The sequence below is a fragment of the Pundamilia nyererei genome, unplaced genomic scaffold (genome assembly GCF_000239375.1).
Source record: "Pundamilia nyererei isolate P.nyererei 1_Seehausen unplaced genomic scaffold, PunNye1.0 scaffold00074, whole genome shotgun sequence".
NCBI classification, from domain to species: domain Eukaryota; kingdom Metazoa; phylum Chordata; class Actinopteri; order Cichliformes; family Cichlidae; genus Pundamilia; species Pundamilia nyererei.
Genome location: NW_005187475.1, coordinates 524,532 through 539,872, shown reverse-complemented (window position 1 = coordinate 539,872; position 15,341 = coordinate 524,532). Strand labels below are relative to the sequence as shown.

Genomic DNA, 15,341 nt, shown 5'->3' with positions numbered 1-15,341 from the left:
AAAAAAAAAATGCCAGCAGTGAAAGAAACGGTTATTGGTGTCTTGTAAACTTGCATCACTGACTGTATATATACTTTGGGGACACCACAAAGCTGTTGCTGTCTTTACTGTATCTTGAAAGACTACTAAATAAAGACTGATACATGGGAATCAGAGGTGCAGATTCTCCTAATCACCATCATTTTTAGAATTAACATTATATTTTATTCAGTTTTAGTTTTTAAATTTATTATTAGTAGTTTATTGATTTAGTTAAAAAATCTCATTGAGATTAAAAATCTCATTTCCAAGAGAGACCTGGCGTCATGGCAGCAAAAGTCTAAAATACATGTACCACATAAGTACATAACAATTAAATAAATACAATATCCCGTACAAACATGTTAAAAATATACAAAAAACAATCAATTAAGAGCGACATTAAAAACAATCACACTGACTAAAGTAATTATTTTCTCATCAGTTGACCCTATAAACTAATAAGGAACCTGCTTACTGAGTTCACAGACTCAGTGAGCATGGGGCATTTTCCTGTGGACTGCTATATAAACGCAGTTGTTTTTGCAACTTCCAGTTAGTGCTAAAACTTGCTTTCTTTCTATTGGCCTGCAGAGGGTGACTCCTACTGACTAAAAACAGTGTCAATCACTAGTTTGTTTTTGTAGTTTCCTATTAAATCCAAGCTGATCTTGATTTTGTAAATTATAATTCCATCCAACATCACGTGTCTCTTAGGGTGGGCTACCTTGCATTGCTTGCGACATCTGGGTTGCTATCAAACAGGAACCCACGAAAAGAATCGCTAACTGAGATAAATGACCCAAAATTATCTGTTTGGAAGCTGCAATAAGAACTGGTTCATTCCTAAGGAAGGCTGGTTGAGTGCTTCCTGTTATCACCACCTTTAGCAGAAAGGAATGAAAGGAAACCTGTCTCACAATTAATAGCAACACACAATCAGATCGTTCATGAAATAATATCATCAACATGGCCCACAAGTGACACAGATTATACAAATGTCACGTTTTCCATTTCTTGCCATAACCTGCTGATGTGTTTTGAATATTCAGGTAATGTTAAACTCAAAATGCTCTCTAAACCAACATTATGAGCTCTATTACTATACATACCATCATATATTACTATGTACTTCCCCATTAAAATGATCAAAGTGAATTGGTGGATCACTATAGCTCAGTTTGCATTAGTTAAACATGCTGCTTTTTAGCCTTTAAGATTTTCTTTAATTAGCCTTCACAGAGTCAGGAGTTATACTGGATGGTCTCTTCAGCATGAATGAAAAATAAGAGTGGACAGGATGAGAAACTAATCTCAATTTATCAAACCTTTCATTTCACTTTTAAGGTTATGTACTCCCTTATACTTTAAGATTTTAGCCTTGTTAATGAAGTGATATTTTTCACTTGTGGTTCTTTTTAAAAAGACCACCACGTTAGCAACTCATGTGACTTCTCCATTGACCTCAAGGATACAAGGATGGAGTTCTATAGCCATATTATTTCATGTACAGTCTATGGATAAATCCAAAGGAAAACCTTTTAGAGTGTTCTTACCAGAGTTTAAGAACATAAAGGAATAAGACATTTAATCGTTTTTGTACAGTTGGCATAAAAAGAGTCCTAAGGTGGAAAATGCAGTAGAGATTGCTTTGTTTTGTTTTAATGATGGATTAGCAGCTTATGTCATGTTGTTACTGTGACTCATTTGCAGTGCTAAGGGCCAAATGAAGCTGCTAACTGATATTTGCAGGTGTTCAGTCTGTGGGGCTTTCAGAGTGCGGCTCTAATATATGCAGCTCATTAACACGTGTTTTGACTTGTGGAGAATGGGTTAGATACTAATTTTCTCTCAACTTTTCACTGTATGCGCGCAGAAGTGGAAAACTTTGTTTCTGGGACGAGCTAGTTGTTGGTCTACACCAGTCTCTAAGTCTTGCTGGCCAGTCTCTAAGTCTTGCTGGCCACATCTCAGGAGATTTTCTTTGTTTGCTGATTCTTTTGATTGAAAATGTATGAATTCGTTTAACATTTCATTTGGCAGCAGCATATAAATATTGATGTCTTAGATTGTTTGATTTCTCCCTCTGACTTCAAATGACAGAAGTCTCCTAAATAGCACACCCATAAAGTTGACCATTTGCATCTTACCTAATGCATGACTAATCGATCCGTAGGACGCTCATCAGTCATGCTGTCAGGCAGATTACTCCTGGCTTGCTGTAATTGGTTTATACATAAGTCTTGTGATGCATGTAGGTGTGTGGGCACATCATCAAGTAAGCAATCATCTGTCACAAGTGGGTGTTTTTACCGCTCGCATGTCTTTCAACATTAAATGAAGTGTGCCGCAGACGTGGTCATCATCAATGACAATAAGACTGAGGCGTGAGGTGAGATGAATTGCAGCGTTTGAAGTGAACAGATGTCTCGCTTCAAAAAGGGGCATAACAAGTCTGAAATAATGTGGAATAATCACATTTTGAGTGTGGCCATTAGCTTACTCTCCTGATCTTTTTTCTTTTAATTGCAAATTGCAATTAACACCAAATTACTAGTGCTGTCCCACTGCTTCACTTTGTGCCACTAAATAGCCATTTATACATTTCTGTCCTAATTACATGGTTTGGGTTCCTGTGAAGTTAACTATGCTGCTTTAATTGTGGCACGTGCCATTTAAACTGTTCAGTAATGTCATAGCGACCTCCATATAGTGGTTTGCAGGTTCACCTGACAAGTGAAAGATTCCCGGTTTGATCCTGGGAGGAGGCAGCAGTCCCTTTGGGGTTGTGTCAGGAAAAATCATCCAAATCAAACATGCAGAGCTACCTGCTGTGGCAACCCCTAGGGAATAAGTAAGAAGCTGACCACATGTTACGATTAACTAACACAACATAAATGCACTGTCATTATAAATGGCTCGCAAGGGCTTTGTTATGCCTTGTGTTTCCTTAGTTTTAAAGTTTAGAATTGATGTAGTTAACTTTTTCTTTTGTGCATCCTTAAGTTCACTCGCTTTACTCACTTTCCTTTAGAACTGCCTTAATTGTTCATGGGATAGATTCAGCAAGGTGATGGAAACATTCCTAAGGGTTTGGTCCATATTGACATGATAGCATCACGCAGTTTCTGCTCATCCATAATGCAAATGTAAACAGTTTAAACTTCTTCTATCTACATGCCTAAATGCAATGATTTGCTGCCTTGTCATTGGCTAATTATATGTGCACAGGCTCTACTTTAAGGTTATGGTTCCTGTGAAGTATCTACACTGCAGATGGTAGGGATGAAGTAACTAGATATATTTATTTTGCGGAAACACAAAATCTTCATGAGACGGTCTCCCTTAATGAATTTAAGATAGATTTGAATGACCTGGAGGCACTTTTAAGTTGATAGTCTCTGATGTTTCTTTATTTCACATGTTTTTCACTGTGTGAATATTGTTTGTATAACTGTTGTGTAACCACTGCTGATTGGCCTGCTGCCTAGCTTGGCCGGGACAAAAGAGACCGAAATGTCAAGAGTCATGTTTTCCTGATTAAATAAAGATTAAATAAGTAAAAAATACATTTTGTAGCATTAGATTTAGCTGCTGTCGAAGACAGTTTATAAATGATTTATTAGAAAATATTTAGCAACCGCTGAAAAAAACTACTATATAAATAGTGCCTCGGATTGCTTTCTGTGATAGTAAACTGATGTTATTCATCCAGAAGCATGCAGTTAAAAAGACTAATGCGACACCTGGTCTTCAACACACTTCAAAGTGGAATATCAAGTAGACAAACTGAAAGTAGGTTTTGTCCTCCATTTACTTGTTTCAAACTGAGACGAGGTCACAAGGCCCAGTAGACTCTCAGCCTCTTGCTGTGCTGTTGTCTGAAAGAGTGAGTAGAGCTGTCAGTCACACAGGAGTCCAAGAAACTGTCCAGCTGCTAAAAAGGTGGCGTTTCTCACAAGTTCTACAACACTCAAGAGAGACTCAATATGTCGAGTAATGTCCACAGATACCTGTCGTCTCTGAGCACATAAACACACAAATGCATTTTCAAAATTGAAATGACATTTTGTGAAAAGTGAGAGCCAGACAATTTTAAAAGTCCTTTTTAAATGTTTGAAAATAATTTTGACATTTCTGTAATTTAGTGTTTTTTAATGGCTTATTTTATAAACCTGGTTCACTAAGAGCTCTAGCACTGAAGAAGAAATTCTGCAGTGCAGACTGGGATTATTAGCTAATTAAAACAGTTTCATAAAAACACACTGACATTGCTTTTCTTTTCTTGCATATCCTAAATTGCTGCAGAAAACATCAAAATGAAGGTCGGAGACCTTGTTATTTTATATATGATTAAGATCTTAAAGGGCACCCACTGTTGGCAGTGAAAACGGCATCCTCTCTGGCACTTCACCTCATTATACCGTGTTACGGTTTTTGGCATCCTCTGGCTTTCTGCCTGTTATACCTTGCTATCTTGTGAAGTCTCTTTGTAGTGTAGTCCTCTCAGTTGTGCCAGTATGCTTAAGCATTTCAGTTCACTACTCAGGTATAAAGCATGGAAAATCTCATTTTGAAAAAAACAGTTAGCGGGAAATTTAATATGAGGGACCAATTTTGGCAGAATTACAGTAAACATTAACTAGATTGTTATGATTATTGGTGCGTATCCTTGATGTACATATGGGAAAACTCTAATACGCTCTTAAATCCAGTATAATGCAAAATCAGCTTTGCTACTGAAGGGATAAAGTGGTGAGGGAGTGAAATTTGGTATTGGTATTGTTTTTTTCTTATTTTCTCTACTGGTCATGAACCTTGGCCTCAAACACAGAGTTTTCATTGGCTTCTGCTTCTTTACTTTCTCAAAAAGCTCCTTTGAGCAGCCTGTATGAGTCTGGCTTCATTACCAGCAACTGAAAATCAACCATGAAACCTTTCCTAAGGGTTGCTACTTAACAAAGCTTACAATTGGCTACAGCAAGCTGATGGGAGAAAAATTATGTTGGGCAACCTAGTACTTGCAGACATAAAAGGCCGGGGGAATTAGACAACAAAAAGAATAAATGGGGTCTTTGCCTGCACGATTTTACCCTGCTGTATAGTGTGGTAGAAATTACAGCTCGTTTTTCTCTGTGCTGCTGTTCTGCTACAATATCTCAGACTGCCAGGCCTCTCTGTATTTTGATGTCTCTGTTTTTGTTTGTGTGTGTTGCTGCAGACTACTTAACGTGCTCTGCTGTAATCTGGACTCCTTTCTGCTGTTGGAGAGCCAATATAACATCTGCTCCATGTTGCTGCAGAGTCAAATGCGGAACATCACTGACCCAGACTCCAGTGAGGGGTATGAACTCATAAACACATGCTTAAAAATTTATGGCAAGTTATTTAAGAGTTTAGTCCATTAATATTTGAATGATAACACAATTTTTGTAATTTTGCTTTTGTACATCAACATCAACAATCAAGAAAGCCAATCATTTTCGGAGGCTCAGTTTACTCCACATTTAACTGAGAAGCAGCTTCAACCATGAGAGGTCTGTCCATTGTTATTCCAAGAAAAATTAAGCAAAATAAAGGCTCTTTAGTCAGGTAGCTGTTGACTTGAATCAATCAATCAAGTCAGTATGAGGTCCCGTGATGTGTTGATTCACATCACTGATTCACCATTGGGCTAGAAATCCAAAATGAATCTAACAGAGACAGAGCGAGTAAGAACTTTAGAATTGGAAAAATATACATATTGTTAAAATTAAGGAATTTCACAATACAAATAGATAATGATCCAGAGCACACTGTAAAAAAAAAACACCAAAAAAGAAGGCATAAAAATTGGATGCCCTTCAATGGTCAGTTTAGTCACCCCTTGTCAATCTAAGCATGCTTTTCAGTTATTAAATACAAAACTCAAAGCAGAAAGACCCACAAACCAGCAACCACTTAAGGTGGTGCTGAATTTGTGGGCAAAATTTGGGACAGTGTTAAAAAATGCCTAAAATTTCTAAACTGTCAACTCCAAACTAAGTCTGTACTTAAATCACATCTTGATTGTTTGACTTACAAGACACTGTGGTGGTGTAGAACATTATAAGGATTGTGTCATTGTCTCAATATTTATGGACCTAACTGTTTCATTTTTTTATTGTTCATAATTGTTGATAATTCTCTTCAGTCTTTTTAACAGGTGTTTGTTTAGCTTTTGTTAAACTGAAGTACTAGTTTGTATTTAAGTTAGTAATGATAGAATATATTAATAGTTAATTACTAATATTATTACTTATTGCAGTTCATATACTATGTTGTTGTTTATTTTTTTCTGCGCTTGAAATCTGAGTCAAAAGTCTAAACAATTCAGTATTTAAAAAACTAAAACCAACATTTGAGTTAGCTTCTAGTGAGTTAATGAGGCTAGCTCGCCTTTTTAAAGTGCGAACACTTTCTCATTCAGAGGTGTAATATAATGTGATTTTTTTTCAGTTACCACCCACATCTCCTTGTTACATAGAATAGAATACAATAGAATAGAATAGCCTTTTATTGTCATTGTATATGTACAATGAAATTCTGGGCGCTCTACCCCAACTGTGCATGGAAAAGAAATATACATAGTAGGATGGCAAGAATAATAACAGACAAGATGAGTATATACAAACAAGAAGAATATATACAAATCAGGAAGAAGGCACACAAAAGGGAGGGACATCTTTCAGTGTTGGTGACACACATTTACTAGGTCCTGAGAAATAATGGTCCTGCTTTAGAGATCTAAAATGTCTACGTTGTGATGCTGGAAAGGTGGCTTTACATCTCATTTGACTCTTTGTGTTTACTTTTGTATGCATTCACTGGTTACATTCATGCGTTAAACACAACTTGGTAAGGTTTAGACTGTTTGTTTAGGTTAAGAAAGAAGTTGTGATTTAGGATTAGAGCATGCACCTAATCACTAATGGGCAGGGTACAGGTGAAAAAGGAAACTGTGTTCATAAATGACATCCCAGTGGACAAAGCAATGCTTACTGGCACCCCAGGACTTGGGAGACGTCACCTCTGGAATTAAAAAATTGCCCTAACCTAAATTCTTTCTTATGGCAAGCAGAGGGTGACTGCTGTTTTGCCATTCAAAACCAAATAAATCTACAAGAAAATTGCATTGTTGCTTTAATATGACCTTAGCAGACATTTTCCCAATGAGCTTACATTCTCAGTCGCTACTTGAAAGCCATGTTTTATGAGCCCAGAATTGAGTGAAATAGATGATAAAACAGTCAGTCAGGGCTCCAAAACAGGACTTTACAAATCACTGAGTGGTGTCACAGTGGTTATAGTAGCCATCATTTATCTACAGTCTATGAGCTTACTGTAAAATTCAAACATACGATGTACAATAATTTCAGGAAAAGCATGTTTACTTGAAATCTGAAGAACTCCAACAACAAAAAGCGCTAATAGCGGAAGTTGTTTCATAATCTCTCTATGCCCACTCGGCTGTCACAGTCACTCTCATATTTGAAGGTTTTTTGTTTCTCTGTGAATCACTTGGATATGACAGAACACTTTTGAAATTAATCAGTGCTCAGGATGAGAAATTGTTTGTTTGCCTTGTGACAAATAAAATAAAATAAAGCAGAAAGAAAGGGAAAAGGCCCTTTCCGAGAGTTTATATTCAAGAGCCCTTTTCTGTTGTTCATTTCTGGCAGAGTCATTGCTGTTGGTTTGAATGGGAATGGCCCTGAAATGCCAGCTCGCATGGCATGTCTGAGTTCTAGCTCAATTTTTGAGAGTGATGAGTCGTTAATTCATCCTTCCATCTCCTGATCTCTTTTCCTCTCTTTTTCTCATTGTTATTATGAGCGTACTATTTCTTTTCTATCTTATTCTCATCCCTTTCCTTCTTCTCCATTCAGTGTCACATTTTTGGCATTTCATGACTGACTTTTTCTGTTGTAGCTCTTTTGCCCGTCTCTTTATTCATATTTTGCTTCTGACCTTTTCAATATGAATAACACCAGGATTTATCAATCATTTTCTTTTACTACACTTCTTTTAGCCACGAGGGTGTATATATTTTTTTTTTCGTGCTTAAAAATGTATGCAAATTCCCCTTTGTGCCAAGCAGGCACCCAAAAAGAGCACCATATAAGAGAACAGTCCTTTTTATTACTCATTTCAAGTCCAAATTGCTGCAGCTGTTAGAACTATCCAGCATGGCTGACACCCTTCGATCCTGAAGTGCCTTTATAATTGGAATATTCTCTGATCTAATCTGAATTTCTAACTTGAAAACCCTGCTATCTTTTCTAACTTGCCTCACAGCAGTGTACAGTTTAAGTTATTGAGAGGCTTCAAACTCTGTGTAAAGTACTTCACAGGACTTTAAAACACATAGAGTGACTTCCAGTGTGGTTCCATTTTCATTTGAAGGGCAATCTTGCCTTGGAATGTTATTGGCAGTAATTGCACATGCCATGTGGGCATAATTGGCCAAAAGTTCCTTTTATATTTATATATCTTTTCTCTTTAAGTCATAACTAGAAATACCTATGATATACAAACTACTGAAGATGCATGACATCAGGGCTGATTTCCATGCTCATTGCTGAGCTCTTCTTTAACCTCCCTTTAAAGAGGGTTTGCTAAACGTCCGGAAACTTAACTTGATTCAATAAATGTCAGTAAAATAACCTCCAGTCTTCTCTGTTCTTCTCAGGACTATCATCATAGACAGTCTGTCAGTGGAGAGGAACCATGTGCTGGTTCGTGTTAGTGTCGTTGGAGGACCATCTGAGAGGAGGCTCCCTCCTCGAGACTTGCAAGAGGTGAGCTTTCCTTTGAATTGCATGGAATTAGTCATACCTTTCTACATGCTGATTTGACTGTTGCTGCCACTTAAAATTGGTTTTTTGTTTTGTTTTTTGTTTTGTACAAAACTGGCCCACTGGCCCTGGCTAACCCTTCTCGCCAGTTTTTTGTAGTCAGCTTCTGATTGCAGAGTGAAGTCAACAGGAAAAAAGTTACAGTGGATTCAGGGAAAGAGAGGACCTACTGGGCCAGTAACACTGCTGTAGTTTTTTTTTATTGTTTCATAGGATCATCTTGTCCTTTTTTTTGTTTCACAGCCAGTAAACAAGGACACCGCAGGACTCAAATACACAACCTGCAGCTAGGAGGTTACAGTTCAAAAAAGGCACACTTTAGTGGGCAACAAAGGTTTAAGTACACAGCAGATCAGACAGGGGAAAAACAGAGACAGGACCCAGGGAGAGCAGGCACAGTAACACTAAATGGCCCGGCAGCTTTGAGTATAAAAAACCATACGAATAATAACAAAGGGGCAACATAAGCTGAGACTTGACTTGTTTTTATTTTTCCCTTCACCATTCCTCAAACTCAGTATTCCCTCTGGTCACAATCCGTGCAAAAACCCATCCCTCCACTTCTGTTCTGCACTTCTGCTACTCACAGTTTATTACAGATGAAGTGTCCTACTGATTACCATCAGAGCTTCAGTTGTTTGAAGCCTACAGGTTTATTTGCTTATTTACTCAGCATATTTTGGGATAGAAATAAATTATTTAGGTGTTGTTTATGCAGAACTGAAAACAGGAACTAATTTATGCTGAGGTCAAGGAGAGGATATGAAATATAATTTGGAAGAGGGGGAAGGTGTAAATTGTTTCCGTCGTGTTTCACAGGTCTCTCTTATGCCCTTCCCCTGTTACTTGTAGAGAATATAAGAAATAGAAAGCTGTTAAATAAGTTCTTAATTTGTGTGAAGTCTTCAAAACGAATAAAACAAGTTTTTTAGAGGCATGAAATGAAGTGATTCACTGTAAGTGGTACAAGTCTACTCCAAATGTTTAGAGCTGAGCCGTATATATTTTGTGTTCTGCTTCTTTAATGTAACAGCAGAGCTAGACGTGTTATGTTGGGATCAGGCCTAAAAACATACTGGCAGCAAAGTTACTTTATAAAATGAGCAGAGAGGTTTACAGTCAGACATCAGTATAAAAGCAAAACACTGAGCACAAAAGCCTCTCTGCAACTTTACTCAGCTGTGCACACATGCAGAGATCTGCAACATCAAACATCAACTATTTTCTTTTGTATCTAGTATCGTATTACATAGCATAACGTTACATTCATTAAAATGCAATGTAAATTAGGATTTTAAAGAAACTGTTTAATGCTGTGAGTCAAATTCCCCAAAAATCCCAAAAAAGCAATAACGAACAAACGAAAAATACAGTTGTATTGTGACAGCCCTCTGCCCTGCCTGCTGTGTGTGTCCATCTGTATTGTTTTGCTTGTTCCTTTAGTTTGAGTTAATTAGCACAACTGGGAGCACCCGGTCAGTCTCCTTGGGGCATTTAAAAGCTGGCTTTTGCTCTCTGTCCATCCACCCAGCACCGTGCTATCTTTTTGGTTGGCTTTAGTCTGATTATTTTAGGTTATACACTCACAACACCACACACCTACCATCCAAACACTCATCCATCTGTTGACACACTGATAAAGCTGACTAGACACCTTATAAAGTTAACTGTGATTGTTTATTTTTGGTTGATAAATTGTGCAGTTTTTAATGTGCCTCTCCCATTACTTATCATGGCTCATGAGCCGAACCATGACAGACACTCTGAGGAACCCTGTCTTACTTTTTAAGAAAGTGACTAGAGGTGCACTCAAATTGAATGTCCATGAATTTAATTAAATCCAGCTTGGTAGTTTTTGTGTAACCTTGCTGGCCAGCAAACAGGATTGAAAACTTACCTCTCCATCAGCTGCCTAATAATGTAAGGACACAGAAATTTAAAGGCTCGCTTTGTTACCTACAGCAACAGCAAGGTCATGTGGGGTTTGTCTCTATGCCTTCAAGTGCTCCTGTTTCCTGTCATATCCCCCCCAAAACAAACAAACAAACAAACAAACAAACACACAAACAAACAAACAAACAAACAAACAAACAAACAAACAAACAAACAAACAAACAAAAAATGTCATTTAGCACTTCAGGTTTGGCTGTAGCGGCAACTGTGATCCTGAATAGTTGTCTGTCTCTGTAATTGACTAGCCTGCCAATAGTGTAACAATATCATGCTGCTCACATATTCATTACAAGTTCTCAAGCTGCATACAGATTGTGTGCCATTCCAATTTTTTCCAACATCTTCAGACAAGCACATCATTGAGTGGTAGACTCAAATACCAACAGGGATTATCATGAGTGTAGGGCACAGACAATTGGATAAAGAGGCCTGCTTTCTAAACTTCATTAACATTTAGAGCATATTATTTTGGCAAGTCACATGCTGAGTTATGACCCAAAAGTTATGGTTCTTCAGAAATAAGTAATGAGAAAAATAATGAATGCGGCACTAAATGGCAGTGGGTTATACAAATAAAGAAATAAATGAAGGAGGAAAAGAGGGGGGAAAAACAAAGAGGGGGGGAAATAAGTGATGGCACATAAATATAAACAACCATTTTATGAAATGCTACCAGCTCAGAGCAAAACAATTGCTCAGTAATGAATTCATCAACACTGTTTAACTGCACTACGCTATTCATAATTTTCCGTGTTTCAGAAATACTGTCACCATACATTATCATCAGAAAGATAAAGTATATTCCATTGAATTACAAACAAATGCTAGCAGCCCTGCATAATAATGTGTCAACAATTCAGAAAAACAGCCATAAAATAGTCAGAGTAAGACAAAGAGAATAAATGGAAATAACGTGACTCATGCAAGTCTGAAAAGGACTTGCAGTGCTAATCACCACATCTTAATATGTTTTTGTTATCATGACATTGTAACCATGTGGATTTAAGCGTAACGTATTAAACATTGTAATAAGTGGGCATCAGGGTTTTATTTTTAATCTGCTTGCTCTAGGGAGAAGGAGAACATCCTTACCCCTGGCCCTGGTTTTCATGCTATCCCGTACCTCGCTGCTACACTTTGGATCCACCAGACATCCTACATACCTCACCGGGTAGGAGGAACATTGATGAACTCACTAATAATATCTTAGTGTTATTGTGATTTTTTTTTTCACCTCTAGTCCTTTGTCTGTCTTCAGACTCTGAGATCAGTGCGTTTCTGTCTTCATGGAAAGATCCAAAGAATGACGGAAGCTGGATGGAAGCCTGCCGAACGTTGTACTGTAAAGTCATGGCGTCAAAAACCAACGTGCTAACTGGAAAGGGTAAGCTGCTGGCTCTCTGGGTTTCTGTTTCTCCCACATCTAGTTAAACGCATCACATTTCTAATACACTACATTGCCCCCTGTGTTGATTGTAGAAGAGATGCTCTCGCAGCAGTTGAAAAAAGTGCAAATTATCTTTTTACACTAAAAATGTTTCTCTTAAAGTGTGAGAGAATTTTTTATTTTTAAAAAGTATAGAAAAGCTAACTGAAGGGTCATGAAGAGTACTTCACAAACTGTGCTGGGTATGACTGAGCATTACTTCTTGAGGATTGGTGATAATGTATTTCACGCTATTTCATTCAAACAACAGTACCAGAAAGGAGACTAACTTGTGGATTTTAGAAAGAAATGGCTAGTAGTAACAGTCACACCAATTAGAACATGTAACAGCTACCGATTTCAGAAATACCTGTGAAGAAGCTCGTCGAATTAATGTCTTTTTTGAACTATTTTGTACCTACAGCTTAATTCACCTTCAGTGTATCTGCTCCATTTGCTTTAGCTATTTTTCTTTGCCTCCAGGAATGTGGAGAATGATGACAGATCTCAGTATAATTTCTGTGTAAATTTGGCTGCCACATCAGATTTGCAATTTAAAGAATCTTTTTAAAACAAATGACTGTTGTTGTTTCTTAGTTTCTCCTTAAGGAATATTATTTGACCAAAAAGATGAAAAATGCAGGGTTTAAATTAAAGGAGTCAAACAGTAAGACAAAGGCATATATTAACACTGTGCACCCCATGGAGGATTTCTCTTTTTGTTTGAGAGCACCAGAGTAGTTTATATCTAGGAACACAAGGAAGAAAAGAGTGTGAAATGCTGGTGGAGTGGATGGTTTGATTGTGAGTGTTTTGTGGATCAGGGATGAGGGGACACATTTAAATTGTAGATGGGAATACCAATGAGCTTACTGGCTGAAAAAGTTAACTTTAAGTTTGTTCTCAGTGGTTCAACTGTAAGGATGTAAAAAATAGACAAAAGCAGAAAAAAACTGCTCAGCAATGCTTCGGTACCGAAGAAGAAGGTTGGAGAAGCAGGTAACTTTGTGTCTCTGTTAACAGCTTCTAAGTGTCACTGGTATGTCTACGATTTCAGTATTTGAGATGTTAAGATGGAGAAAGTAAGACACAGAATACTAGGGGAGAAAGACTTTCTCCCCCTTCTCTGCTGTTACTGACGAGTGCAAGAATGCGCGTGTTTTCCCCGTGTTTAAAGCCAAGAGTAGTTGTAATTTATCGTTTGTAGTGAGAAATGGAGTACATAGCCCTGTGGGAGTGAGAATAATGGTGGGTGACAGTGAATTGTCAACTTTAACTGCTTGTGCCCTGCTGGAGAGGAAGTTATGGACCCAGCGGTGCTGCAGTTAGTTGATTACTTAATGGCATGGATTGATGGTAGGAGTAAAGTTTATGTATGCATCTTGAAAGGTGAGCACTTACATCTTCTAATCACATTCAAATAAGCTCTATTGGCTTTCACATAAGCCATGTTGTCACAAATATTTATGTTTCGTTAATGCCAAGGATAGTTTGGGCAAGAACATTTTAAGCCTCCTGAAAGGCTTCATAGATAAATCGAATTCAACTAAAGAAGTGACTAGATTTGGTGTTTGCTGTTTTATAGTAACATATTTGCTTGACTGACAGAGTGATTAAGTGACTGTAAATAACACAAGTAATTAGTAACACCACCAAGAGACCACCATCCTGCTCTAAGGAATTATTTAAATAAAATAAAAGTGTTATCCTCTTTCCACTGTTCTGCATCTGTGTGATGCAGTTATTCTGAATTCAGTAGCTATATAAATGGGAGAGCTAAAACTAATTTCACTGGTCACTGGGACATGACTAAAGCTCCATGTATAGAATCAAGAGTCAAATCTAATAACAAAAATACTTCAAAGGTTTGGTGACTTTGCCCAAAATAAGGTTTAAAGGGACTTTTTCCCTGTAGATTGTGCTTGTACATGTTTATAGCTTCATTATCAGAGTATTTTCGGAGCAGGGACAGGACAGCATCTTTAGTGTTTAAGAATTCTTCTATAGTCGTTTTTTTTAAGGATTCTTTGACTCTATATAATAAAAAACACCTTTATTTAACTATCTCCCTCGGATTGATATTAGAGGTCTTGTCACATGATGTCTTTAGAAGGAAAAGAGTTAAATGTACATCCACTAGCAAGGAGCTCAACCCCCAATGCAAATGAAAAATGTTGATTGATAATGAAGCACTGAGCTAAGCCAGAGGTGGCAGTTTGGAGAAACTGCTGTAAGGATTGGCGGTGAGCTTCGCATATCCCTTGATATCGTAGCGAGAGGATGAAAAATTAAGAAACAAAGGAAAGGGATGATGGTAAATCGAAGCAAAAGCAAACAAGTATGAACAAACAGTTTAACTGTGTTAATTTACTTTAAAATCATTTTTATCCTTTGTTTTTTCTTACTGGTGTGTTTCATTTCATCAACTTTTTTACAGGACTCTTCAGCAATCTGACACTGTTAATCAGATTTCACTTGATTAGCTGATCATCAACAAGTCTAAACACCTCACTAAAGCAGAAATTTGGGCAGTTTACTGGTCTGAAGCATTTAGTTAGCATGTTTATGTTCCAGCAAATTCACCCCAAGGTCAGACCCACTCTAGAAATGTGGTCTGAACAATGCTCAGAAAATCTCCAAAAGTTGATTCTGTTCATCTGGACGTAGCGTTTTCAGTGGGAGAAACGTTTCGTCACTCATCCAAGTGACTTCTTCAGTCTCAGCTGACTGCAGGTTTCCCCAAATCTTATAAACAGTACATTTGCATAATGACTGAAACCAGCCCACTGAACGAACAAAGGCCTGGGAGGTCAGTTCCTTCATTATAATTATGCAAATTCTCATGACCATTGATCAACAACCACTGATCAAAGACCACTGATCAATGGCCATGAGTACCATTCACAGAGAGTTGGGGAATGGCTGCAATCACAGCATTGTAAGATGGTGAAAGATGTACCTTTAGGCCCCCTCTGATAGGTTTGTAGCTTGAACCCATCCGCTGGAACGTTGAAGACAATATAATTACACTGCAAAGCAAGACACAAGTAGGCAAGCTTCTTCATGTT

General features: G+C 37.6%; 1 protein-coding gene across 1 annotated transcript in view; it reads left to right on the top strand.

Moving 5' to 3' along the window:
* Window positions 1–15,341, top strand: part of tbc1d32 (TBC1 domain family, member 32) — a 103,243-nt gene that overhangs the window by 38,318 nt on the left and 49,584 nt on the right. The window contains exons 24-27 of the mRNA XM_013911879.1: window positions 5,240–5,362; window positions 8,729–8,837; window positions 11,919–12,018; window positions 12,106–12,231. Coding sequence (XP_013767333.1) covers window positions 5,240–5,362; window positions 8,729–8,837; window positions 11,919–12,018; window positions 12,106–12,231 — 458 coding nt within the window. The remainder of the gene's footprint in view (window positions 1–5,239; window positions 5,363–8,728; window positions 8,838–11,918; window positions 12,019–12,105; window positions 12,232–15,341) is intronic.